Source organism: Pithys albifrons, chromosome 5 (genome assembly GCF_047495875.1).
Source record: "Pithys albifrons albifrons isolate INPA30051 chromosome 5, PitAlb_v1, whole genome shotgun sequence".
Lineage (NCBI taxonomy): Eukaryota > Metazoa > Chordata > Aves > Passeriformes > Thamnophilidae > Pithys > Pithys albifrons.
Window position 1 is genome coordinate 9,521,530 of NC_092462.1, and position 27,417 is coordinate 9,548,946.

At 38.0% G+C, this 27,417-nt stretch overlaps 1 protein-coding gene across 4 annotated transcripts in view; it reads right to left on the reverse strand.

Moving 5' to 3' along the window:
• The window catches only part of LRBA (LPS responsive beige-like anchor protein), a 396,467-nt gene that overhangs the window by 226,463 nt on the left and 142,587 nt on the right, over positions 1-27,417 (reverse strand). For all 4 annotated transcript variants that reach the window (XM_071555647.1, XM_071555648.1, XM_071555646.1 and 1 more), the window contains 2 exons: positions 26,125-26,233; positions 1,015-1,181 (listed from right to left, as the gene is read on the reverse strand). In XM_071555647.1, the coding sequence (XP_071411748.1) occupies positions 1,015-1,181; positions 26,125-26,233 (276 nt within the window). The remainder of the gene's footprint in view (positions 1-1,014; positions 1,182-26,124; positions 26,234-27,417) is intronic.

A 27,417-nucleotide genomic window follows, 5' to 3' on the forward strand; every position in this document is an offset into this window, starting at 1 on the left:
TGGTTTTACACCCTCATCATTTTTTTTAAAGTCTTTTTGTATTTAAGCATAACTTACTTAACAAAAGAGAAACAGCATTAAACACTTATGTCACCGTTTCATTTTTAACCTTATGAGCAAAAGCCCAAAATTGATCTTTATGGTATGTTTAGAGATATAATATGATGATTTCATTGCAACACTACCAGTTAATTTTAATAATAAATTTTTTCATTAAGTTACTGGATATTATAGAAGTTATTAGTGCTTGGGAACTAATTTTTTTCTTTCCAGAGAATAAATAGTCATTGAACAATGAATAAAGGTTACTGGGAAAAAAGGTTTGTTGTCTACTCATGTATTTCCCTCATGCTTATTACTCCATTGCATTCAAGTAACAGTATCTTAATACACAAGCATCTTCAGTTCTGGCCTAAATATGTCCCATCTATTCTTAAATACTAATTAAGGATCTACTACAAGGACTTGACTTTGTATTTTAACTTTGCAGATGAAACTTTAGCACAAGTCACAGCAAAAGGAATTAGGCAAGTATCACTGTAATGAAACTACGTATTTAGAATTCCAAAATGAATTAATTAATTCTGGATTAATTTGGAAGTTGTGTTTTTACTTTGAAATTATTAATGCAAATATCATTTTCCTCTCACATAAAAAGATGTTTGTCTGTTTGGCAGAAAAGAAAACAACTTACTAAACTCTGGCTCAGTCTAGAACCATAATGCACCATGAAGAAAGCCAGTTGTAAGAAAGCATTTCATTTTAAAAATTATTTTGCCAATAAATGATAGGGCTCGAACATTCAAAATAAATTCTATAGCAAATTCTTTGTTACAGCAAAGTTGAAAGTCACAAGAGAACTATCCTGGGTTTTGCTGCTCTAACAAAACATTAGTTCTTTGACATTCATCCACAGTAACTCCAACACCTGACAACCCTCATTTGCCTTCACATTTGAACATTATGGAGCAGAGCTGAGCAAAAATATTTGAAGCCACCCCACAAGTGCTTTACCTTGGTGCAGAGCTTCCCCAGGCTCCATGCTTGTCTGTCAGGATGTTGATGATTTTCTGGATTAGTTGTGTTGCAGTCACCTGGTCTCGGTACTTCGCTGCCGTTATCAAGTGATGACACATTTTCTCCTCTTCCCTCTTGTCTGCAGAATACTGGGCACACAGTGACTAGGGAGGAAACAAAAGGCAAAGGAAGAAAGTATTCAAATGACACCATCCAAAGGAAGTTTGAAGCACTTCATAATGAATCACTTGAGATGAGCTCAGTTGGTTAAAACTTGGTTGCAATAATGCCAAGGTCATGGGTTCAATCCCGTGTGGGCCATTGACTTAAGAGTTGGACTCGATGATCCTTGTGGGTCCCTTCCAACTCAGAATAGTCTGTGATTCTGAGAAGTAGGAATTAATCCCATTTTACAGGTGTGAGCGCCCAGGCCATGCCCACATAAACCTGTGCAGAGAGTCAAGCAGAGGCCCGTGGATTGGCATGAATTCTTTCATCACATGGCATACATACTAAAGATTTAGCAAATGCCAACACATTAGTGGCCCTGTGGCATAATAAAACATACAAAATAAAAGTGGTTGTCCCTATAACAAAGTGAGTGAACAGCTTTATAAAAACCAAGAGTCCAAGTTCAGGAGAATGACTGCCAGGCAGCTGATCCCTCCACTGCCACGACTCCTCCTTAGATCTGGGGAGCCAACTGCTTGCTGCTGTTTGTATAAATAAATAATCATGAAAGTCAAGGACAAAATCCACACGTTTTCAGATAGACAGAGGACAAAATGCATCTGAAGACTGAATTGATCTTTACCAGATGGCTTCTTAAAGTTGGGCACATTGCAGGCCAGCATGGAAAGCCAATGCTTTTCCTGGCAGTACCACACCTGTTGTACAATCACCTCCTGTTTGCTGAGGTACAGACAAAATACCACCAAGTAAGAATAAGTCATGCCCACAAACTGAACTCAAAACTAGGAAACCTTCTTTGTTACAAAATTGTCCCATAATTTTGGTTTTTGTTGACCTTCCTGTTAATACAGAACTCAAACAATGGGCACCAGATTTACATCATCCCCTTGTCAAAACCCCATTTCGCTGTACATGAAAACCCTTAAGAAATTCAAATATTGGTAGAAACAATAAAGGCTTTTCCCCACTTCAGCACTCCCTGTTTCTAATTTCAGTTTTCATCTGGCAATTCCACAGATCACATATGCCAGACAAAGCATTTCAGTCTCTGACAATGATTGGATTATTCTATGATCTAGTTAGTGGAATGGACACAAATGTCTGCCTAACAACAAAAAAAATGGCTTTTTCTTTGTGAAGCACAGCTGATGCAGACACCAGTACAATTATTTCTTAGAGCTTAGATATCAGCACAATATCAGAATGGTTTTTATGTTTAAAACAGTAGCAATGTCTTTTCTCTACATATCTATGTACAAGCGTTAAAAACGTGCTGCAAATAAAATCTGAAGGCTATGAATGTTATTTATATCTGTATATACAAACACACATGTCACATAAAGCAAAAGAAACAGAGGAAGAATGGGGAAAAAAACACAGTACAAAATTTGAGGTCATGTAGATTTTCACAGACATCAGATAACAAAAAATGTACTAACACCTGAATCAGCTTTAAAGGGGTATTTTAACAATTTGAATATATATTTACACATTTCCTCATCATTTTCCCCCACCTTACAGCAATGCTCACCTGATGAGCAGGGACATCCAAGAGGACTGAAGAAAAAGCAGCTGACTTTCCAAGTCAAGAAGACACCAGAAATTGGCTTTTATTTTCCTACATGAAGCACTCTGTTATCCCCCTTCACAAAAATATGAGATGCCCAAATCATAACAAACACTAAACAAGATTTTTTCCAGCTCTTTTTAAATACAGCTGTCTTTTCCAATACATTTCTCTATTCTACACTCATGATGATCCTGAGATCTTTTCAGCACTTTGTAAATGTTTCATAAGCTGTTATTTTTAAGTTCCCTGAAAAGGCAGAATTCTAAAAACAAGTGAATAAGGTAAGCCAAGTAGTAAAATGTTTTAAAGTGCTCTTTAATGGATCCTCCTTTACAATTTGAACAGCAACTTTTCATATCTGACATAAAATCCATAGATATAAATCACATTAGAGGGTTATTCTTTCCCCATTATCAATCTCTGTCTCTTTATGGAACATTAAAGTCACATTTGACCTTAAAACATGATAAAATGGAAATCAAACTAGAATGTTTTGTAAAAGATATAATGAACTTGTACCTCTTTAAAAAACGTCTCTTTATGATGTAATTTTGAACACATCCTTCACTAAATACCAACAAAGATTTTCAAAATGTAGCTGTGACAAACAAATGAAGAAAAAAACGGTATTTTATTGCCCTGACAACTTCCATGAAAACATAACCAGTATGTTATAAAATGGAAATGTAACTCCAGTTTTCAGGAAATTCAGCACTTAGCATAAATAGAAATTTTCAATTCTACACTAAAACTGAGAGATTTCCAGATGTATCAATCCCATAAAATTACAGAGTTACTTCAGGAGGAATTCCTGACCATGGCACGCTCTTTACAATGTGTATTTTATAAACAAGAACAGAAAGAAGGCACAGGTCTATTAAATATCTGTCACTGCATATATAGATATTAACTCTAAGAACATTCTGCAAGAACTTTGATTATACAGGTGACTCATTGACTGTTCAGTGGTTCCTACACTCAATATATGCCAAACACAGCAAAAGTCAAGCTATTTCTCCTCCTCCCTCTATCTCAAATACTTTTAATACAGGCATGAAAGAAGACTGGTTCCACCATGATAACCAGAAAAATACTCATCCTAAAGTAGTCAGTCATGACCAGACTGTTCTGAGAGCACTGGAAAGACTTCAGTTCTCCACTCTGTTTTTTCATTTTCCAAATGCCAGATTCACCTGCTCCACTTCTTCAAAGATGCAATGCCAGGATATAGAGTGGTACTGTTACTACTCACCCTCCTACCACTCCTGCTTAAGCCTACATAATTTCAGTTTGGGCAATGAAACTGTAATCACAAAAGGAGTGCAGTCACACACTTATGCTATAATAAAGTGTTGAAAGGATAAAAAAAAAGTATTTTCATATACACACCTCACAGGCTATCTCCAAAATGTCTAAAATTCAGTGACTGTTAGAAGTTTTACAAAGGGTATGTGTATTAAGCAGAACAATTTGACATGCATGGAACAGAAGAAAGACCCTTGTTGTGTACCCCCCTACCCAGCACGGAACAAACCCTTGTCTTTGCCATTATCACAGAATGGGGTTTTTCCACTCTCCCATTCCCTGCTTGGACAAGCCTGCAGGCTATTTGAACACGGAGGTTATGTGAAGGTTCATTTTTAAGGAACTGTGATTCTAAAAGAGCACAAGGTCATCCAGAAGGAAAGTTATAGACTTGAAAATACAATACATTCTGCATGGAGAGAATATTCCAGAAATACTGTTGCAAAATACTGCCAGGGTGAGTTGGTCTGTTCTGCCTGTCTGTATTTCAGTGAAGAGGACAATTAATCTAATGTTTTCATAACTATTTGATCTTTGATCTCCATAAAAATGTCAAGTAAAAGATTTCCTCTGCATGGCACCATCTGCATTGTGCATCTCGGCAGTCCCAAAATTATAATGCAATACTTTCAAAGAGTGATTAAAAAGTTTAACAGTGTAGTGTTTTTAAAAGAAATGCTACAAGTTTTTACTTTTATTTTTCAGCTCTGAGATCACTGAATATTTCAACATATGCCAGTTCCTTTGTCTAATTTGGCTAAAAGCTATGGCTTTGTGAACAACCAGTCTCAGAGGGTATCACTTAAGAAGAAAAGTCATCCATAAGATAACACACAGTCTTGCCACTAATGCAAATTCCCTACAAATAAGGATATTTTAGTAAATGAAGGAGCTCCTCAATCCTCTGCTTTCACAGATCTTTGCACTTGACCTCTGACCTGAGGTTTAAAGTCTGGACTAAAAATGCTACCCAGGGAAATCTTACAAAGGCTCCTGAATAAGACTTAGAAAAATGAAAGCTTAAAACCTCAACAGCGAACAAAAGTCAACCAATGACAACGTGTGACAGCCACCGTCAATTCTGAAGTGATGCCTCTGTCATCCAACGACTCAAAGTATTGATTTCTCTCAGCAGGAAAAAAGCCTAAGCCAATGAAATAGATACAGCATCATCCCCCCGATAACAGCCATCAAGGTTAACACCAGCACAACACTTATCAAAATATCTCTTCTATTTCTTCTTGTTTTAATGGACTCAACACAATGCAATGGCTTCTCATCTCTTCAACCCAGAGTTTCCCAAACCTCATTTATCCACTTTTCCTACCTTTTATCTGATTGGAAGATTAAAAAGAATCTGCATCTAAATCAACTGTTTGTGATACAAATGTGGGGAGGGGGGAGTGATGAAAAAAGTAGGTTTATAGCCAGACATTCCTGGGGGGAAAAAAGAAACCATGCATTTAAAATCACAACAGGAGGTAAAAAAACATGCAGTTGGCTTAGATCACACCAAACACAGACTGGTAAAACTATGGTCATGACCAGAAAAAAAAAAACTACCACAATCAATTTAGGTTAGTGATTAGAGAGAAATGCAAGGATCTCAAGAGACATCTGGTTTTAATCTGTGCTGAGTCAACAGCTTTATTTTTTACCTTCAAGTCTCACAGAATAAAGCTTTAGTAAACCCAAATAAACACCAGGCAACAGCACTCCTATGCAGATTGCATCTTTCAAATGAACCCGATTTCGTAGAGTAGGTAAATGAGACAAACTAACAAGAGTTCAACTGGATAAAAAAGTAGCTGACAGAATAAATAACTAGTGAAGAGCAGAGACAAATCACATCAGACTCATTGTGCAGTATCCATTAGCAGCACAGACTTTTTTCCCAGCCCTTTTTTTTGATGCTTATCTACTAGTTATTATTTGTATTACAGCAGCACAATCAAAGACAAAGCTTAACACAAACAAGAGCTCTTACTCTTTGCTAGAAACTGGGATTTGCTGCATTATTCCGATGGTCTAACTCTCTAAGTACCTAAGTGGCATAAACAATATGCAGAGATAAATATTCTTTTCGAACCCAAGAAGCCATTTCTTACTGTACAGATGTCCAAACACTTTGCATTCAAAGCATGCACTAAGATAGACTTTTGCAAATCACTTTATTATCAGCAGTCCCTTCATCCTGTTCTTGTTTAAAAGGGTCTAAGATCCTAAAAACAAAATGCTTAGGCAATAAATGCTAACATTCTTTGGGCTCCAATCTTCCAAGGCATTTTTGAAGCTAGAAATAAAGTATGATTCCCCAATGCTCTAGAAACAGTGAAGCTCAGCACTCCTGCACAGGTGGCTCCATGTTCTCAGATTAGATACTGAGCAAAGGAGTCAGTGATGATCTTTTAAGCCCTTCCCCAACCCCACTGTATCAACCTCGTGTCATTTAACAGCTTCAACACCACCACAGAGATTAGTGTTGTATTCACTAAGGAACTTCTAGTACAATGCAACCAACAAATCAAATCTATGAACAACTTCTGGAACTGACAAACTCCCTTATTTCATAAGGAACATCCACTCTGTCCAAAAAATGAAACATCCTTACAAAATCTAAGCATTAGGGCTTAGTGAGGGCCAAATTAAGGTTGTACTGCTCTGCTATTGCACAACTGTTGGATACTTGGCTTTGCTATCTTTTCATATTGTCCTTTCTAGGCAACTAAAGTTTTAAAATGGAAAAACACCATTCAATCAGGTGAAAACATATGTATCTGTAAGTCTTGAAGTGTGCCAAAGACTTCTACCCTTCAACCACAACAAAACAGATTTGATTGTTGCTTAGTCTGTAACCAGTAAAGACATGTGAGTAACTTGTTCTTGCTGGAAGAGAAATACAGCATTTTGTTTCAGCCTCCAAAGGTGCAGTAGAGACTGCCTAGGGAACTGTCCCAGTTCTGCTTTCAGTGCTCCTTAGCTTTCCTTTCTGTCCTCTTTTTATCTGTACGCTGTTCTCACATTGCCCACACAGACCTCACCTTTCTTCTTGCTGTTAGTATCTTACTCCAGCAAAAGCCCCAGGACCTTCCTTCCCTCTGAGGTACAAACACCAAGTCACAGTAGGGGAACAGTTACCATTCACCCCAGTGGTGGTGCTGTTAGCTCAGAAAACATTTGCCAAGTAAGTCTTGCTGTGGCATTCACAGATAACACAGAATCACAGACTATTCTGAGTTGGAAGGGACCCACAAGGATCATCGAGTCCAACTCTTAAGTCAATGGCCCACACAGGGGACTGAAGCCATGACCTTGGCATTATTACAACCAAGTTTTAACCAACTGAGCTCATCTCAGGGTCAATCCATCCCTCAAAATCTTGTGAAAATCTTCGTACCACCAGGAGCCAGATGGCACATTTCCATTAAACCTCAGCAAACCAAAGCTCTGAAATGTCTTCATTCACTATCTGTGACCAGCACCCCTCCAAGTGCCTGGTTCCCTGAGGCACAGTAGGGATTTCTATCCCTTGTCAGGCAGGTACACAGCAGTTGAGCAGTTCTGGCCCCAGCAGCCAATACTTGCTTCCCTAGGATTCAGATTTCCAGACACTCTGCTGCCAGCTCAGTTCTGTTACAACTGCCAGCACCAAGACCTGGCACAGGAGTGATGCCTGAACAGACTGACAGTCACAAGCAGTTCAGATGGCACAGCTAAACCTCACGTGAAGTCTGTGAGGGCAGGTAACACACACACTGCTGAATATTTTGGAGCAACACAACTTACTAATTAAGAAGCCCTTAAAGGTACTACCTAAAAATCAATTTTTCCCAAGTTTTGCGTCAGATGAATTCTGACTCATTTTTCACAATGGGGCTAAAGATACATTTCTGTAAGGAGGGAAACAATAATACCTCAAATCAAGGGGAAAAAATAGACATTCCCAGTGAAATAACAACGAATTGATTTTTTTGTTAAATTTGGAAATATTTTGTCAGCCTTCTTTTGCAAACAAACAACAAAACCTAAATCAAAGTAATTCAACCTCTGAGAGCATAAAGAATGGAAAAATGTAGCCAAAATCATTCAGACAAGAAGATAAACCAAAAGATAATCTGGAACCTTACTACAAAATACCTTGTACCACCAGTACCACCACTATATAACCAACACACCTCTGTTGATTTTGTTATTTATTGTTTGATACTCCTGCTATATCACGCTCACTAAATTTCCTTATAAATTTACAAAACACGTGCAAAGCAAATTCATTTCCAGACAAAACCTCTTCATAAGCAGCTTCCAAGTTTACGTAAAGTTTGGGATTTCCAGAAGACAGAAAGATTAGCCCCTTGAGGTCTCCCTGAAGCCCAGGGTCTGCGTTTCTATTTCTACTCTCCACAGAGTTCCCCTCAGGCACTTCCCAGCTTTCCCTGTTTAGTGTCTTGGATTCCGAACACAACTCTGATTTTAATCCAGGAGTTTAAGAATGTATCAAAACGTATTAATTAATGAAAAAAGAAAACAGAAATTGCATTCATTTGAGATAGCAAGTATTTAGGCATAATAGTTTCCTATCTTGCCATAACTGGTTGTGTGCCAATGACAAGCACATCCCTAATAAGCTTCAGTACTTTGGATACCAAGTTGTTTTCAGACCTGACTTTAGGATGTCATTTATGATGCTTAGTGGAAAAAAAATAGAGAAAAGATTTAATAACTGAAGTTTGCCTTTCTCTAACTTTGTTCTGCACTGTGATAAGAGAATCAAAGGCATGTTTTGAAAGTAATTACAGTTTACAGTGGTCTGGTCCCAGGCATTAAGAACAAAGGCGAAAAGGCCATGATCACACCGTAAGATCACTGCATACACTGGGATCCATAATGGGAATTAAAGGAGACAGAGGAACAAGTCACCTGTCACTCTGCACCAGCAATACCAGGAGCTTTAAAAGCATTCTGTGCCATCCTGAGCACACCTTCTTGTGAGGCCTCTGATGGGAAAAATCCACACCTGAACACAAACTCATGACCCCGAAGGTAACGCATCTGTCCTTCCCAGCTTCCACCATGGTTGCTCCAACAGCTAATTTAGTGGATTTGATGTCTGACAGTTCAGGACCCTTCCAGCCCCTCACAGTGGAGAAGGATCACCTTTCCTGGCACACGTCCTCGAGCAACACCGCTAAACAGGGCAGACACCTTTGCTGGCAAAGTATTTCCTTCCCACACACAGAGAAAAACCCTTCAGTTTCTGCCATTAACTGACTCTACCTTCATCTGTATCTACAGAAACATTTTAATTATTTATTAAGGACAAGTACTAAAGGTGGGGTTTGGTTTGGTTTTTTTGGTCAAATTTCAAATTATTATGAGAGCGAAAAGAGGGATTGCATGGAACTTTATTCAAAAGCTATTAAAAAATAACATGTTCAATGTTGCCAGTTCACAAGTGTCTAATTTACATTCCAAACTTGCTCCTTACCTTACAGTAAACTAAGATTTTTGAGAGGCTTATTATTTGCAGAGTAAGTATTTTAAAAGTAGGATATTTTGATTAATATGATGATGAAATGGCAAAGACTGAAAAAAAAAACCAGAGGCAGATGGGAAGGATTTTTAAAATATGGTCTACATGGGGTTTTATAGCAGTTATTCTTTAAAATCATTTCTGGCCTTACTTTGGAAACATGTTAAGCAGTCACAATCCCAGCTTTAGCTTAACCTCTGCCTTATCTTAAAGCCTCCTGCCAGAATTCCTATAGCATCAAACTATGAAAAGCAAACTATTCTAACTTGATTTTTCCCCTCTCCCTCTTTTTTTTTTCAGTAGTTTCTGTTTTCTGTTTCATATCAGCCAGTGTATGAGATTTGTTTCCTTTGTGATTGGTTCTCATGCGTTAGAGTAACACAGTTTTGGAATTTCAGAACAGCATGAGATGTGAACAAATAGGTTTTGGTTTTAATGAACATTTTTTATTCAGAAAAAGATCTACCAGCCTTGAAAGGTTCACATTTGGCTCTAAAAACTATGGGGGAGTATAATTTAATTTCTTTTTAAAGTTGTGTCATTTTATTATCCATAAAAAGACAATATTTTAAATATTCTGATTATTCAAAGTAGTAGAAGACAACAGTCTCTGCTTTAATTTACAGCAGTCAATTTAAAAACACTCACTCATAGAACTCTAGATCCTTAGACTGAGCAATATAGAACAAAGACTAAAAATACTTCATAAAAATTGACTTAAAATTTTCATTTTTCTTGATCGTTTGGTGTAAATGAACAAACCACAATGAGGCAAGAGACAGATGATGCAACTACCAGAGATCCCTTCTGAGAAATTAAGAGTTATGGAGCACCAAGTAGTTTCTACTGGCATAATCTTTTATGTTGTCCACTGTCATTAAAAAAAAGAGAGGAAAAAATAATATCCCTAAACATATTCATTTATCTTTACATAATAAGAACATGTAAGATCCACTTCATGAATTTATTTCTCATTTTTGTGTTAATGACAGAACTTGTGAAATGTTCCATCACAAGGCTCTGATGTTCTTGTTGAGTTTTGAGTTTGGCTTTGTTTCAGCTCAGCATGCAAAGTTTTTCTGTCTGGTTGTTTGAGGGGGCTTTTCTAATGGTGTGAGTGTCGTTTCACAGTTCCCTTCAATAACAGTTATCCAGATTTGCTACAAACAGCTGAACTCGTGGATGTTGGTACAAAACAGATTACACACTACACAAATCCTGCTTAACTAGATTGCACTAATTGCCTTTAATTCAGTGTAGTAAGTTCAATACTCAGAGCTTGTTCTGTTTAGAGCACAACAGCCATGCAGGATAAAAAGGCCAACACAAAAATCCAGCGGGTTTTTAAAACACAACTCCGAGATTTGGTATGAATTACAGTTCACTCGTTAACATTACAGGCACTGAAAGAAGGAACAGTGACTAATCAAAATCACCAGCTCCCACCAGCGTGTGTAAAAATGAAAGAAACTACTGAAATTACATAAAGTTTTATACAAAACACATGTAAGTGACAGTTGTTGGCCGTACCAGAGAGCCATGTAACACTCCTCACACGCTCCAACAGCTTCAGTTACACTCCAGCCAATAACCCACTTCTGTCTCCTCCTAATGTTACGAATTTCCAAACAGCTTCAAACAACTGTGATTCAAAAATAACCCAAGGAACATTCCTGCCTCCTCTCATGTCGACCATATGAAAGTGTCTTGCCAAACAGCCTTGTTGTAGTGCCAGGATGGGTGATGTTGGCTGCAAGGCCATCAGCAGCTGCTTACGAATGAGCCATTTGGGGATTCCAACAAGCAGTGTAAGAAAAATAAGCAACAATATTTTAGAAGTCAGAATAGCTGATTTTTATTTTCCCTTCTGTAAATGTTTAACACTCTACGAGACAAAAGAAAAAAACATGGCATGATGACCAAAGCACTTACACTGCTCAGCATCACAGTCACTACCATCACCTTCCAAGCCCTACTTCCAAGAAATATCTAAATCTTTTCTTTTAAGATGGCCAGAAATCTTTGAAGATGCATTTTCTAAAGTGTGAATTAATAATAGGGACTTAAAAATGTGAACAGGAAACAGGTGGGAGGAAGAGTGGTGAGAAAAGTAACAGGAAGATTATCTTCTTGTGTGAAACAGAATAGTCAGGGCAATTTTGTTTTCTCATTAAGGATTGACTCTGCCACTTCCAGTTGGAATTCAGGCAGAGTGTGGAAATCTAGAGGTCTCTAAGTCACTTGGCAGCTTTCCCAAAACAGTGATCACCTGAAGAGCAACTTAAACACCTGACAGATCTTCCTTCTCATGATCTAAGACCATCTCAAAGGAATTAGTTCAGTTTTCTGTTTAGGTCAAAGAGAAAAATCAGTAGGTGAACTCATTCTGTAAACATTTCTAGAACAGGATAAGGTAAAGCAGGAGGAAGATTCCAACAAAATCTATTGCAGTGATTCCCATTTAAAAGCAAAGACAGGAAAGTTAAGATAAAGAGCTGGACTGCAAAGCAGTGAGATGGAAGTGGTAATGTGAAAGGACCTTTCAGTTCCTGTTAAGAATTCTGATCAGTGCAGTCTTCCCTTTCCTGGAAAGCTGTATAGGTCTACTCCAAAATAAAAATAAAAATAATAATAAAAATAAAAATATTAGGAATGTCACCCTTGACTGGATGTGGCTTTACAGTTTTCCATCATTTCTCTCCCTGGATGCCAGACAGATTTCAAGCCCCAACTACTATAAGATAAAGGTAATTTTGTCAATTTAATTGTAAACTCCTTATTTTGACAATTACTGTCTCCTTTCAACCATCACTCATGTAGTATTTATTTTAGTACAGTCACTATACTTTGTATTCAGAACGGAGCACTCCTAATGAACAGCCAAAGCTTTCAAAGGAATGAGAAATAATTCAGGATAAACTGTTACACTTAAGGCAACATTTTGTATGGTTTCCTCCTCACTAATATGCCCAAGAAATTAAAGAGAAAAAATACTCTATGTAAGAAATATAGGTAACAATAAAAGCCTTAACTAGATGCTTTCAGGCTCTACTGACAAACATCTTCAAACATTTTCTAAACATCTCAGTACCTTAAGAAATATTTTGCCCCAAAGTTGATTTCCATCAATCACCTGCATGAACACCAAAAACTAAACCTGCATGGATCAACTTCGCCATGCCTCAATCAGGAGCTGCACTGACTACAAGATGAGACTACCCACAATATGATTTGAGTCCACCAAGAGAATGACATGGGTAACAAGACTTTACATAATCAGGAAGCCACAGGTCAAGTCAAGCAGCTCCTCAAAATATGGACTAGACTTTCCATCCATGGCTTCCATAGGGTCAGGTGTGCCATGCCTTTTAGGCACATCCAAACCTGTTTTGGGGTTGCAAATAGATCTAACATGAAGATAATCGGTTTTGCTTTTTTCTATAGAAATATCAGGGTGCGAGGGCTTGGGTAAATCAGCCAGAGAAAAAGCAGCCTTTACAGGGCAAAGCTGGGAAGGATCACAGTTTTAAAAATAAAATCTTTGGGAGGATACACACACAACTACCTTCAGCTCTAGACAGCAGTTTGATGGGTCACTAAATGAAAGGTATTGCGGGTGGATGAACTTGGTCATAGTTTGGTTTTGCACATACAGCTGCAGGGTGAGCTGCCTTAATAAAGTCACTCCCAAATTTTCATTGCAACCACCAGCCACTACAAGATCAAAATTTTTACAAGTGACACAAACAATAACACCCTAATGCCTGTATGTATCAGCCTCTATGTTTAGCCTGGAGAAGAAGAGGCTCAGAGGTGACCTCAGCACTGTCCAGAACTACCTGAAGGGAAGTTATAGCCAGGTGGGGGTTGGTCTCTTCTCCCAGGCACTCAGCAATAGGACAAGGGGGCACGGGCTCAAGCTCTGACAGGGGAAATTTAAGTTGAAGATCAGAAAAAAATTCTTTGCAGAGAGAGTAATCAGGCATTGGAATGGGCTGCCCAGAGAGGGGGTGGATTCACCATCCCTGGAGGTTTTTAAACTGAGAATGGACGTGGCACTGAGTACCATGATCTGGTAAAGGGACTGGAGTTGGACCAAGGGTTGGACTTGATGATCTCAGAGGTCTTTTCCAACCCCATCAATTCTGTGATTCTGTGATTCTACCCCAGTAACTTCAGGACTGCAGAGGTTTCGCATGAAATCACATATAGTGAAGTGGGATGGGTTTTAAGCCAAGAGCCTGAACTCAGGTCAGTCAAAAGGAATATTTGCAACTTGGGTGCTTTTGCCAGAAAAAGTCAAATGAAAAAACAAACATGCAGAGACAGCACTAGAATACAGGAATTACGTTTCAGTTTTCTAACCTCTTTCTTCAATTCCTGTTAAAAACAAGATTTTTACGATAAAAAATTACTTTTTGAAAATGAAATTGTATTTAAGAGAGTATTAAGAGAATATTCAAGACTACTACTGAAAGAGTGTCAAATACATCTGGACTACAAATGTTGAATCAGAAGCTAATACCCATTTAGCAATCAGATGCATATTTCATCCTTAATGAAGGCCTGAAAAGGAGAGTTCACTTTATTCTGGATGCAGGTATCAAAGCAGATCTCACAAAGCAACACAGGCGCATCATCTAAGGATCTTTTTCACATTAAGAATCCTATTAGAAGGAAAACACTAAAAGGTAATTGAATTTCCCTCAGTTATCTTCATCTCTGTCAGCTCCTGCTACAATAACTTACTCTCCAGAGCAGAGATAACTCAATTCTGTCCAGCAAGCATATGTTATGAATCTCCAAAGCAAACTTGTCTAAATCATTCTGGTCTTCTATCAAGGTTGGCTATAGATATGAACTCTGACAGAAAGCAAACAAATTTATTTTTATCTTTTAAATAATTCGCTTCCCTGTGCCTTGATGGAAGAATCTAAAGACATAAATGTTTCTACTAATTCTGGAATTATAAAGACTGGTTGAAAACATTTTATCTGAAAGTTAATGCTATTTTAAGCTCTTTGATTCACCATTCTATTTTAGCAGAAACAAAAAAACCCCCACAAACATTAAAGCAGTTTTAAGTTCCTGTATGCTAAATTAAACTCTCATCTCATGCTGTAATTGACATTATTTTCAGAATGCTTTTGATATTTATATTTTCACCTTCAATGGAAATACTCATTGTAGAAATAATAACAACAAAAGTCAACTGCAACTTTTCGTTTCATCAAAGTTCTTGAAACATCAGTAAGCACAAATTCTCCAGTCACATAAGTAAACCACTTTGATTTAAAAAGTCACATTTTAGGAAAGGATAATGACTTACCTAGACCAACACCAGAAATGCAAAACAAAAAGCAGCCAAAATAAGGGTAAAAAACAAGAATCAGAAGAGCTAATTCCAGAAGGAGAGAAGAGAAAACACTAAAATAAGGGCCTGGTCAAACTAACCATACAATTCCTGTCAGTTTGTGATTGTGTTGGGCTGTTCAACACATATAGAAAAATAGTCTGAAGAATGAATGAATAACAAGAAAAAAATATATATGTATAAAAAACAATGAATAACAAAGATCCTTGCTGATGCTCAGCTACTCAGTTGTATAGTCATGAAGGAGCTGTGAGGAACAGAAAGGGAAGCTTGCACTACCAAATTATTTTAATAATAAAACAGCATAGGAACTTCAGTTTAGATGACAGAAACATAGAAAAGAAACTAAATGGAGATATAAAATGATGGACATGGAGTTTACCTTGATCTTCACTCTTATTTTTCCTTAATGAGATAGTAGTATCAATGACAAATAGTCCTGTGAAGCCATCAGCCCAGAATAATCAACAAGCACACAGGAACCAAGTTAAGAAGAAACACTGGGAGGAGAACAACACAAATATTGGGTATTTATAAATTCTTGGTGTGTTCACACCTGCAATGCTGGTTGCAGTTTTGGGTCTTCCATCAGGAAAGACATGACAGTATGAGGGAAGTGAGAAGCATTTTGGAAGGATTCCGAATCACAAGACTAATGGGGGATAATAATCCCTGAAGGGGTAACCAATTTCTTGACTGGGAGCAAGAAATCAGAAATCACTTCAAAATCCAGAAGAGTGGGAGTGTATTTCTGGGGAAGTGTTGCTATGTTTGGCTTTTTAATAAACTTCCTTAGGTATCCACAGTTCAGGATAGGATAATGTGATTAATTCTTGCTCATCCATGTCACAGCAGGAATCAATCTTTCAAGAACAGACACAGAGCAGAGCTACTAAGATGATCTAGAGCATGCAGACACCACCTCAGAGGAAAAAACCCTACAAGAATAAAACTCAGTTAATCTACCCAACTAAAGTCAGATGTGCTAAATACTGAATTTAGAAAAAAAAAAAAAGAAAGGAAAACTGAGAAAAGCTAAAGAAAAAAAGACCTCTGAGGCCTAAAGATAATAAACCCATAATAACAAAGAAATATATGCCAAGTACAAGCAAAAACAAGTTAAGAGTTTACAACTGAGCAGAATATTTAAGTCCAAACTACTAGTTGAAATGCTGAGAAAAAAAAAACATCTTTGGGCACACAGACCCTGAAGATCTTCCGTGACCTTGTCAGCACCAATATCAGAATTATTTTAATATAATGTCTCATTTAGATCAAATCAACTTAAAATAAAACACCTAGGAGAGATGAGCTGTTTCTTCAAAGCTGAACAATTCCTAACACTCTTGTTAAAAAGGTATCTAAGCAATGCAAGTTAACTTTGGACAGAAATTTTAGAAGAAAATCTCCAATAAAGCACAAGTGGACACTTGCTTCATTTGTGCTAGAAAATTCCATTCTGTGTACATTGTATTACTTCAGTCTGGAGTATTTTAGAATCATTGTCTGGCATGGGCTACCACAAAAATCTGTGCATGAATAATAAACAAGGTAAACGATACTGATCAATTTTTCATGAGTAGGTGAGAACAACAACATTTCTGATGGGACCATCTAATTTGAAGCAAGAACTTTCTTAGCTGGCTAGCTTAGTTTTCATATTGTGAGTATAAAAAGATGCAGAAAAACATGGAAAATCTTCTTTATAGACAACACAAAAACTGTATAAAAAATACAATATTAGGGCTCCAAAGGAAACAAATGCCATCCATCAGTAGGATTTTAAAGACAGAAACAAAGGTGGAATGGTTAAGCTGTAGAGAAAGAAGGCTGTAAGAAAACAGCATTCTTCAGTAAGTCTGTCCAAAGAACAGAATATGCCAACTATGGCACATTGGTTTTAAAAGCAGAACGAAGCAGGTCAAAACAGTTTGAGGGGAAACTGCATAAAGCCATAAAAGGCAGCAATAAATTATTTTTCAAACAAATCAGGAGCAGTAAGCCCATTAAGGTGTCTCTGTAGAGCTAATAGAAGATCAAAGGGTAAAAAGAGCTCTTGGAACACACAAGCACCACAAAGAAGGGCTGGCAGAGAAGATACAGAAGAAAGATGACAAGAGACCAAGTGTCAGGACCAGAAAATATTCACTGAAGTGGTCTAGAAGATCCTGGGGATGAACATCGCTGAGCCACAGCTAGAGTGTTCTTGTTCAACCTGCCTCAGTGCCAGGAGAATGGAATAAGCCAACTGGACTCTGGAGGACCCCAGGGAAGCACATGGCAACAAGTCTGAAATTTCTAAAGGGCCAACTCACAGCTGTGTCTAAAGCAAAAAGCAAACAAAGAAATAAACACACTGTCAGGACTCATTGCTTTTGTAAAGGGGAGTCATGCTTAGATTTCTTTCAACAAGCCTCTGAAGATGCAGGCAAGAAAGATCCAGCTCAGGGAGTTGACTGAATGCCAAAAATATATTTAAAGTAAAGGCAGGATGAGGTAGGGCATACACAAACATCCTTATGTTGAAGATAAGATGCACTTCCACAGCAAAAGGTAAGCTTTCAAAAAGAAATGCCTGTTCCCAGTCCAGCAGAAGACCACAGCAGAAGCTTACAGTGCTGTTCTCCAGTCTTCTCACTACGCCATTTCATTCATGTCTATACTATTCCAATTCAGTCATTAAAAGTAGCAGGGCAAAATTATAAAAAATAACAGGCTACAGAAATTGGGAATTGGGTCTTTGGCTTCTTCTGGCAGAGATTTTTATTTATTTTTTTTCTTAGGTTTTGAGGATCTACAAATGCTAAAATAATGAGAATTCCACAGCTTGGTCTGCTAAGACTTCCAGAGCTATGAAGATTAAATTAAACTCATTGATACTTTCATCTGAAAATACTAATCTGTAACAGTACTTACAAGAGGATATAGAAAGCCTTTAGAACAAAGGGAAGTTTATCATTCACAGGAAGAGAAAAATAAGAAGATGCATTAAATATATAAAAGGAGTGAAAAAGGCCGTAAGTTGAGATCTCATACACTGTAAAACACTGTGCAGAAAAGACTCATCTTCATGATGTTCTTGGATACTTTTTCAAATTACACTTAGTATGTAAATAAAACATCTCAGACCATAAAATGTGGAAGAATCTCAACAAGATACTACTAAATACGAAGCATTAATTAAAACACAATAAACTTTATAAGCATAAGAAGAACAAGAATACATTTAATATGACATAAAATAATGAATATACAAATATATATGAATATCTATAAAGTTATGAATATTCAGCTTCCACTTTCAATATGATTTGAACAACTCGACAATATGTCGGTATTTATTAGATCTAATCCTTCATATAGTTTGTCTCATAACTGCTAAAAAATATCTCAAAAATGATAATGAAGAAAACATCCCTTACTGTTTCATCAGAGAAGTCTATAGGAGAGAGTAGTTCTAAAATGCATTTTCTTTCAAGGTGTTTTAGAAGCAATACTATCATAGACTCACAGAACGGTTTGGGTTGGAAGGGATCTCAAAGATCTCACTCCAACTTCCCTGCCATGGGCAGGGACACCTTTTCCTGTACCAGGGTGCCCAGAGTCCCACCCAGCCTGGCTGGGAACACCTCCCAGGATGGGGCACCCACAATGTCACCTGTGCTGGTGCCTCACCACTGAGAAAATCTCCTGATATCTCATCTAAACCTACACCCTTCCAGTTTCAGCCATTCCCCCTTTTCCTGTCACTACATGCCTGTGGAAAAGGGCCCTCTCTAGTTCTTGCAGGCTCCTTTGGATACCAACAGACCACGAGAAGGTCACTCGGGAGCTTCTTTTCTTCAGAGAAAGGATAATTCTTAAACACATTTCTGTAATGTACTTTGATTTAAAATTCAGATATAATAAAAAAAGATGTCTCAGCATTCCGGTGCAATTTTCCATTCCTTCTCCCATTGCTCATTAAAGTGTAGTGAAGGAGAAACCACAATTTTTCACTCCTTCTTTCATAATTAGGCAATGCTTTATCCCAACCCTTGCCAGAGCGTAGGGAAAATGTTATAATGTTCAGACAAAAAATGAGCTCCACATTTCAGTATCCTCTGGTTCACATGAGACAACCTTAAAAATTGCCACCTCAGGAATATGAGAAACTTAATCTTCTAGTTTGGGGCCAACATATTGCAGCAGGAAAAACTTGGTTCATCCTCCAATGGAAAAAATATTCTCCTTTGCTCAGTGCACTGTGAAGTATTTTTAATACCTCAAAAATGTGTCTAGAAAGCAATTTTATTTCTTCCTTCTACCAACAGACAGATGGTGCTATAACACCTAAGGGGCCCAATGCAAAGGGCAGCAGTTATTTAAAAATTTAAATTTCAAAGAGCTAAACTGGTTAAGCCTTATTTTTCTGCGAGGGTACATTTAACAGCCTTCGTGTTGCCCCATTACATTTTTGTGATCTTATGGACAACATTTCATTCCATTCCCACTCGGCACCTACAACTCACACTACCCATTATTATCTCAGTATGTTCTGTGAAGAACCTTTGCTGCTGACTCACTGTACCAGAGAGAATAACCACTGACAGCATTATAAAATCTTTTATTCTCATAAATAAGGACACTACCATTAGGTGTGTCGAGTAACACTTCATATAAAAGGATGTTGTAAGAGCCACAGAAAGGTTTTTTTGATGCACAGGTTCCACAACAAAGCAGCTTTCATTAAAAACGAAGAGAAACTATGAAGAAAAGGGACCTACTCAAGGATTAAAACTTTCTTTCTCACAGTAACTGTTTATTACATATAGAAGTAACAATCATCTATGGAAACTATAATGACACCAAACACCTTTTCATAATTCTTTCAAGGGCTCTCAAACATTCCCTTTGACTTATGGGTGTTCTGCCACAATTCATTTGCAGTACTTTTAGGTACTTCCTATGACACAAATAGCAGACTCCAACATTTAATGCTTAGTACACCAAAGGGGAAAAGATGCAGAATACAGATTATCCAGCAAGGGAAGCACTGAATTTGTTTTCTGCCAAGGAAACAAAAAGCAAATAGCTCCATCCAAGTCGCTACTGGAATGCTTGCCCAGCCTTGCATCTCCCCTCTGTCAAGGCACTACCAGTTTTAAGATTCATTTCTCAGCATGAGCCATGAAGTAAAACATTCTGTTTATTGCCACAGCCTATAAATTGACACCGAGTAAGAATTAAAACTGTGAGGAAGTCCAAGTCTTCCGCATGAAAAAACATAACTGAACACAAAAGGGCAACAAATTTTACAGCAGCTGGAAATGCTAGATTTAATTATTGAAGAGAAATCATGCAGAGAAGTTAGCTGCCTAGCATGATTTATACCAAATGCAAAGGCAAAGGCATGTGAAATTCTCAGTTAATCAACAGAAACAGCCAATAACAAGAATGCCAGCACTTCCTATTTCTGCAGATGACAAGAATCTGAAACAAATAAGACCCAAAATTCAAGGGAATGACACCACACTTTTGTTTTTTGGTTTGTTTTTTTTTTTTTAAAGACAGTTTAAGGAGGAAGGTTAGTTGGTACATTACAGCACCAAGTACATTTTACTGAAAAAACTACCAAAGGATCTGTTTTTCTCAGAATGAAGAATCCTTGTCCACCCATTATATTAAGCTTTTGGAAAAGTACTGTCTGTGTTGCACACACACACCATGATGCGCAACACTATGAGGAGCTTTGTATTAAACATCTTCCTCCATTTTCTTATTTCTTCAAATGAATCTTCTAGGCAAAAAAAAAAAAAACAAACCAAAAAACCAAAACATTCTGCTGGACCATGCATCCAAAAATACTTTCCACAAGCACTGAGAGGCAGGATCACAGATTTTTGCCAGAATCCAGTAGTGCCATCCAACAGCAAACTAAATCTTCACTAGAGAAAGAGGAATCACTGATGCTTGAACAGTCAGGCCTAAAACCCTCGCAGGTTTACTTATTTAGAATTCTATAAATATGTATATTCACCCACAAATACATGAAGAGATTTATATAAGACAGGAGGCATATCCAAGGCAATGGGCACTCTTGTCATAAATTATAAAATAAAGTCAATTAGAGTACAAAATTCCCTCCCCCTCCTCACACCAAATCCAATTATTCCCACAGGCCTGGCTCTGCAGCAGCCTGCACACATAATCTAAGGCACGGTGAGAATCACCACATTTTTCAAGGTCATTTCTAGAAAACAATCTGGGTGGTAGCACAAAACTGTAGTTGTTGGGATTCAGGCATAAAGAGGCTCCTCTTCAGGATTTTCAGCTCTACCAAACACTCAGGGTGAGATTTTGAAAAATGCCTAAAAGACATGTGCATATAAATCCCAGGCACGACGGCCAAAATTTAAGGTTCTAAGGGTTATAAGTTATGTTAGAAATGCTTACATTACCACACTCCCTGTAAAAATGTGTGTTTCACTGCCACTTCACTAGAGAAATGAGTGGAATATTGCTTCATCAGGCTTCTTTGAGGCTCAGCCACACTGGAAAATGGGTAAGCACATCTCAGGTCTCCTCGTGACACCCTATATGTCCACTTTCATAGATGTGACTACTTACAGAGGTAGGAGTGAAGAGCAGGAAAAAAATTAAAATAAAAAATTGGCCTTTGTATTCAGCCATGGAAAAACGTCTCACAACCAATCCTTAACATCCAAAGCAATTTTTTCCAGGTTTTTTACAACACCAGCTTAGAAGAAACACAGCATAACTGGTTTGCTCACAATTTGTTACATTACTTATATTATGTCCTATTAAAAAAAGGAGTGGCCTGGCCCCAAAGTGAGACTTTTTTGTCTTTGTTTAGGCTGCTGAGTTGTAGGGTGGAAGATTCCATGAGCTTCCCATGAAGGAAGCTGAGCACCTGCAGTTTGAAGCAGCAGGACTGCAAAGGAGGGGCTTGCAAAGCTAATGAAGACAGACACTCCTGACCAAAAGGAAGAAACAGCAAAATAACCAAGCCAATGACAAATGCCCTTCCTGGTATCAGACACAAAAGCAGTGCATGGATTTTGCTGCTGTTCAAGACACTTTACGTGAAGTTTCCAAAAGAGAGAGCATTGCCATGAGAAGTTACAAGGTGGACAGAAAAGATCTTTTCAAATCCTTTCAGTTTCAATCTATCTCAGCCAGGCATTCAGGGTTTACTGCATATCTAGTTATAGCACTGACTGGACCAGCATGCCTAAAAAAACCCACTCAAACCTATCCTTGTTTTAGAGACTCTTCCTGTGCTTTTGGTCATCCTACTTTATGGGAAAGGTTCCTCTCCATGTTCTGACCAACACAGGGTCCCACCACATGGAGACAAAGCAAAGCCCAACCACATCTTAGGCAGCAAAGTTTACATGAGCTGCATTTGCTGCTGCTTCTTTGTTTCCTCCTGGCTATGAAAGAATTGACAGGTGGACATTTCTGAATCCCTTTCTGGAAGAAAAACATCTGTCCTGCACTTGCAATGAATTAAGAATGAAATAGGTGTGATATCTTTCCCTCTGGACCCTGTGCAACTTTTGAAATGTCACCTGACAAATAATTGCTTGCATCCTGCAGTGTTCAGCACAGCAGTGCCTTTCCTGTTCTACCTATTTCAGAAGGTTTTTCTGTCCTCTTACAATGACCATCATTTCCCATTTACAATCAAACACTATACAATATATAACTCCAGAACCTGGTTAAGAAGCTTGTCTAAATCTCCCATTGCTTCCTCCTACCTCTATGTGTCCCAAATACCAGACTTCAGTTTTAAATAATGAAAAGATTCTTTGCCTTTTACTTTAAACCTGCGCTTTCACCTTGGTGCAAACCTGCCCCAAACCTGACACACGTATTGCAAAGCTCATCTTTGCCATGACTTTTAGAAATGCATAATTAAAACCAGGTAACAGTAAACATACTACAGATCTTTAAAAGGAAAATTGGAAGTTGGAATTTTGCTGACTCAATGTTATCACATGTGATATGAAACACCAGACATGCAAGTCTGAATAAAAATGAAAAATGGGTAATAGCCTTTCCTAATTTCTCATCTGTTTCTGGGTCTTTATCCCTCACTCAACCAGCTTCATCTCCTTTCTACCCATAGCTCAGGTAGCAAAATTTTCTTCTGATCTGAAACCATATGTTTATCCCAATCATTAAAAAAAAAAACAAACCCAAAACCCACAAACAAACCAAAAAAACTCCAAACACCACACCAAAAAAACCCCCAGAACAACCTGCAGCTTTGCATCTTAGCAATTACCAGAATCACAAATGTTTTCAAACGTGATCAAGTCCACACTTGCATATACCATTCTTCAGGGCTACATGCTATAGGATCACACTATTTTCCAAGAAATTGTTTCATCTTTTTGCTGTATATGGGATCTTGTCACTTTCTCCAGCTATCACATACCTAAAGAAATTATTGGTGCAAAACATTTACATAAAATCTTAAAAATAACTGGAAAACCTCACATCATAAACATCACAACACTACTAAAGACGTGACCTCTTGTTAGGGAAGTCTCTGAGCTTCATATGACTGTATGATAAGACAGAATTTATGAAAGTACAGCCTATCTGCTTCCTTTCACAACCGCTCTTTTCTGGACATATGCCATGGCAGACAGGATATTTCATTCAATGGACTGGCCAGGCAGAGTCTCATCTCCATTCCCAAGAACAGATGGAAGGTGAAGCAACAAATCCAGGAAAAGGTGTATGCAGGTGGCCAGATCAGCTGGGGCAGCCAAATCAATCTGTAGCTTGGGGCTTATCATCTGCTATTCTGCTTCCTTACAGCTCCTCAAGTTGGAGAAACAAACCAGATCAAAGGTTCTATCAATTGTTTTGAAAGGGTTCTTGCTCTTATTTGTGAGTCCTACCTGTCACATCCCTGTGTGTCCTGACATGAGTGCCAAGACCAAAACAGGGGCATCAGCGCTGACAACCTTTCACACAGTGGGAACTCACCCAGCAATAGCACACACAGCACATCAGCAGCCAACACAGCACAGATCCATTCCTGTCCAGTGATGGAGTGGCTCTGCTCTAGTCAAGTGGCAGATGAATTTCTGTGCATGACAGAAAATGCCAACTTTTCCATAGCCTGGAGTACCACTCCAAAAGGCCACAAGAGACATCAAGTACCACTGGGCTGAAACAAGCCAAACATGCTTGACAGGAGTGTAAAATGCAGACCGTGCGATGGATGGATGGATGGATGGATGGATGGATGGATGGATGGATGGATGGATGGATGGATGGATGGATGGAAGGAACACAGTACACCAGAAGTCCTGACTGTTAATGTGGTACCTGCAGATTCAGATGGATATGACTAATTGTTCCCCCTTTTACAAAGAAACACAACAGTGACTGAAGTCTGCCAGACATCAGTAGCCCAAATTCATGAGACACCAGGTTTGTTCTTTAAGCATTTGGCAGAATCCAAACTGTATATCCTCAGTTTTCACACCTGTGCAAGTCATGATGGATCAAAGTTTTTCCGACACAGTAACAAAACCAAAATGGATAAACAGACTGCTGCTGGTTCAGTACAGTGGTTTCTGTTTAAGCTCCACCTGATGAGTTAAACCACTTGAGCCATCATACTGAGATAGCACAGACTCAAAGCAGCATCAACTGAAAGTATGAGCCAACCCTCCCCCAGAGAGTTGTCACAGCAAAACTCAAAGCTCTATTAAAAATGTAAGTTGATGCCCAGCTTAAATTTCTCCCAGACATCATAAAAGGTGTCTTGAGACTGAAATAGGGCTAACTGCGAAGTTTTCACTGAAGAACTGGATTCATTGATAGCCTTTACTTCTCACACGTTTCCTTCATACACACACCTCCCTTTGCAAGTAGTTTGCATCTGAAGGAAAAAAGTGGGCTGTTCATCTAATCAATAAAGCCATGCCATGCATGGAGCTCCTGCATAAATCCAGAGCAAAACACGCCAAGCATGTCCCATTCCAGTGACTATCAGGCAACGAAGGAAAAAGATGCACTTTTCATCTCCACAGGACTGTCGCCAAAGCCTTGCTGTAATAAATGAAACATGCCTGCTATTTCACCATTGCAAAATGGTACTGTAGATATCTCACAACATCTCTGTTTGCAGGAGGGGGTAACAAGCTCGAGATGAAGTGCAGATATGTTATTAAACAACGCACAGCTTGAATCCTGGGGCCAACACAGATGACCTTTAGAACATAAGCACTGTCTAAGACAAATATGCTTTCATCTTTGGGGAGTATTTTTTCAAGTAAAGATTTAAGAGAAAACCATTTTAGAAATATGGTAAGCACAAATGTGCCTTCAATCTCTTAATGCTTCATTTTAAAAACAAAACCACAAGTAGTATCACATGTCAGGAGAAACATTAAGTACTCCTTAAGCAGAATCTCAGCAAATTTAGTGAGATTTAGCTTTATTTTCATTTAGCCCAATATTTAAATCACAGAGAAAGGATATGTAATGTAACTGAGATCCAAAATTGGAGGTATGACCAAAGTAATCCAGAAAAAAAGGCTCTTATTTTTATTAGAAGTAATACAAGTTTATTACAAAAAGAACGACCATTATTTCACTTTAGAATTCCTTAAGTGGGGTGAAAACACGAAAATGTAACAAAACCACAGAGAGGCATGTAAAACATAAGGAGAGTGGCTTCAGAGAGGGATTATGCTAAATAGCAAATGATACAAAAAGAAAAAAAAGTAATTTCTCATTCTGCATTTCACAGGCTGTTACCATCTATCTTCAGTAAAGTGGTTTTTTTTCAGCTGTATCTTGACTGTGATGCTAAGCAGCTCTAACACGTGGTATTTGCTAAATGGAAAAGAGCAACACTGGTATGATAAAATTATTTCCCCCACAAACTACAGTGTGCAGATTTCAACAAGTCCTGAGCTGCTCTGCTCAGCCTATTTTTCCTTCAAAGTTAGTGGCAGACTTATCAAATCATCCCATGACTGCAAAGCACCTCTCAGAGAGGAACCTCCTGTGCCTGAAAAGCCCATATCACACACTGGAATTCTCACAGTGGGCTTGTTATGGTTTTGTGTTTGGGGTTTTTTTAAAGGTTTGATTCCTTACCTCGAATTCAGCATGGCGGTTAATATCCTCTGCTCTCTGTCTGCTCAAGATAAACTCTGCTTCGTTAGCCACTCTCACCAAATGGTCCTTCATGGTTTGACTCAGCAGCCTGAGGACAGACAATATGTAAGAACTGCCTTGAGAGAACGAAGTCCAAAAATAAAAATCTGTAAATACAGTATACATACAAAATTTTTGAGCTCTCATAACTCACTTTATTGTGTTAAGACAATGGTATGAATAGGGTTGAAGGATAATACAATTAGTAAAACTGTATTTTGATAGTAGGCCACAGTAAGTATTAAAATGTAAACATTCTGGACAGTTGTTTGTTTTACCTGAAATACAGAAATCTAAGAAAATCTTACACACACCACAATACTGATGCCTAAGAATTAATGTAATTTCAGAAGGTTTTAGAATCATATAGTCTCTGCTGAGTTGCTCTGATCTTAAGTCTGAATATTAAAGTGCCTTTCTGATGGACATCCAGGCCTTGTCAAGGCTGAGCTGTTTTGAACAGGGCACCTGCAAGATAACAGAGGACAAAGAACAGGAGAAGGCCCAACTGCCCCCCCCCATGACGAAGGGGTAGATTGGCAGAACTTCTGGGTGGGCATTAAAGAAAAATGCAGTTTATGTATATAAACACAGTTAAAACATCTAACATAATTGATGTAAAGTCTAAATAAAAAATTGAGAATTGCAATGCAATATAGTTTTTTTATCTGAATGCAAAATTGAAATTTTATGGTAAGTATACATTTAAGTAATATTTTCAGGATTATAAACCATTCTCAGTCCCACAAATGAAATGCTAAGATATACATTGTTCCAGGTTATGTACAGAATAAAGCCATAATTCAATCTGAGATTCTGAGGCCTTCATAAACCCTGAGTTTATGAATGGCATCAGAGCTGACAGATTGAATTACAACCCAATTATTCTGTGAGTTCACATATTGTTACTAAAAACACTTTCTCTTTAATTAGTTACATTGGGATTCATAAAGTTAAAACTGGCTATATAGGAGAAACACTGTTTTAGAAGGTGCACATTTCCATAGGATTACTCAAAGATACATCAGATGAATCCATTACATGCTCTAGTAACTCCTTTTTAAAAATATCTCCTATTAAAGCTCTTTTTTAAGGTTTTCCGTTATAGTAAGAGAGTAGCAGAACACAAAATCACTTGTTTGCCTTGCACATATAAGCTAAAGTACATTTCGACAAGTTCAGAGCCTACTCAGAGCCTTTCTTTATAACCACTGGATTTATTATGCAGGATGC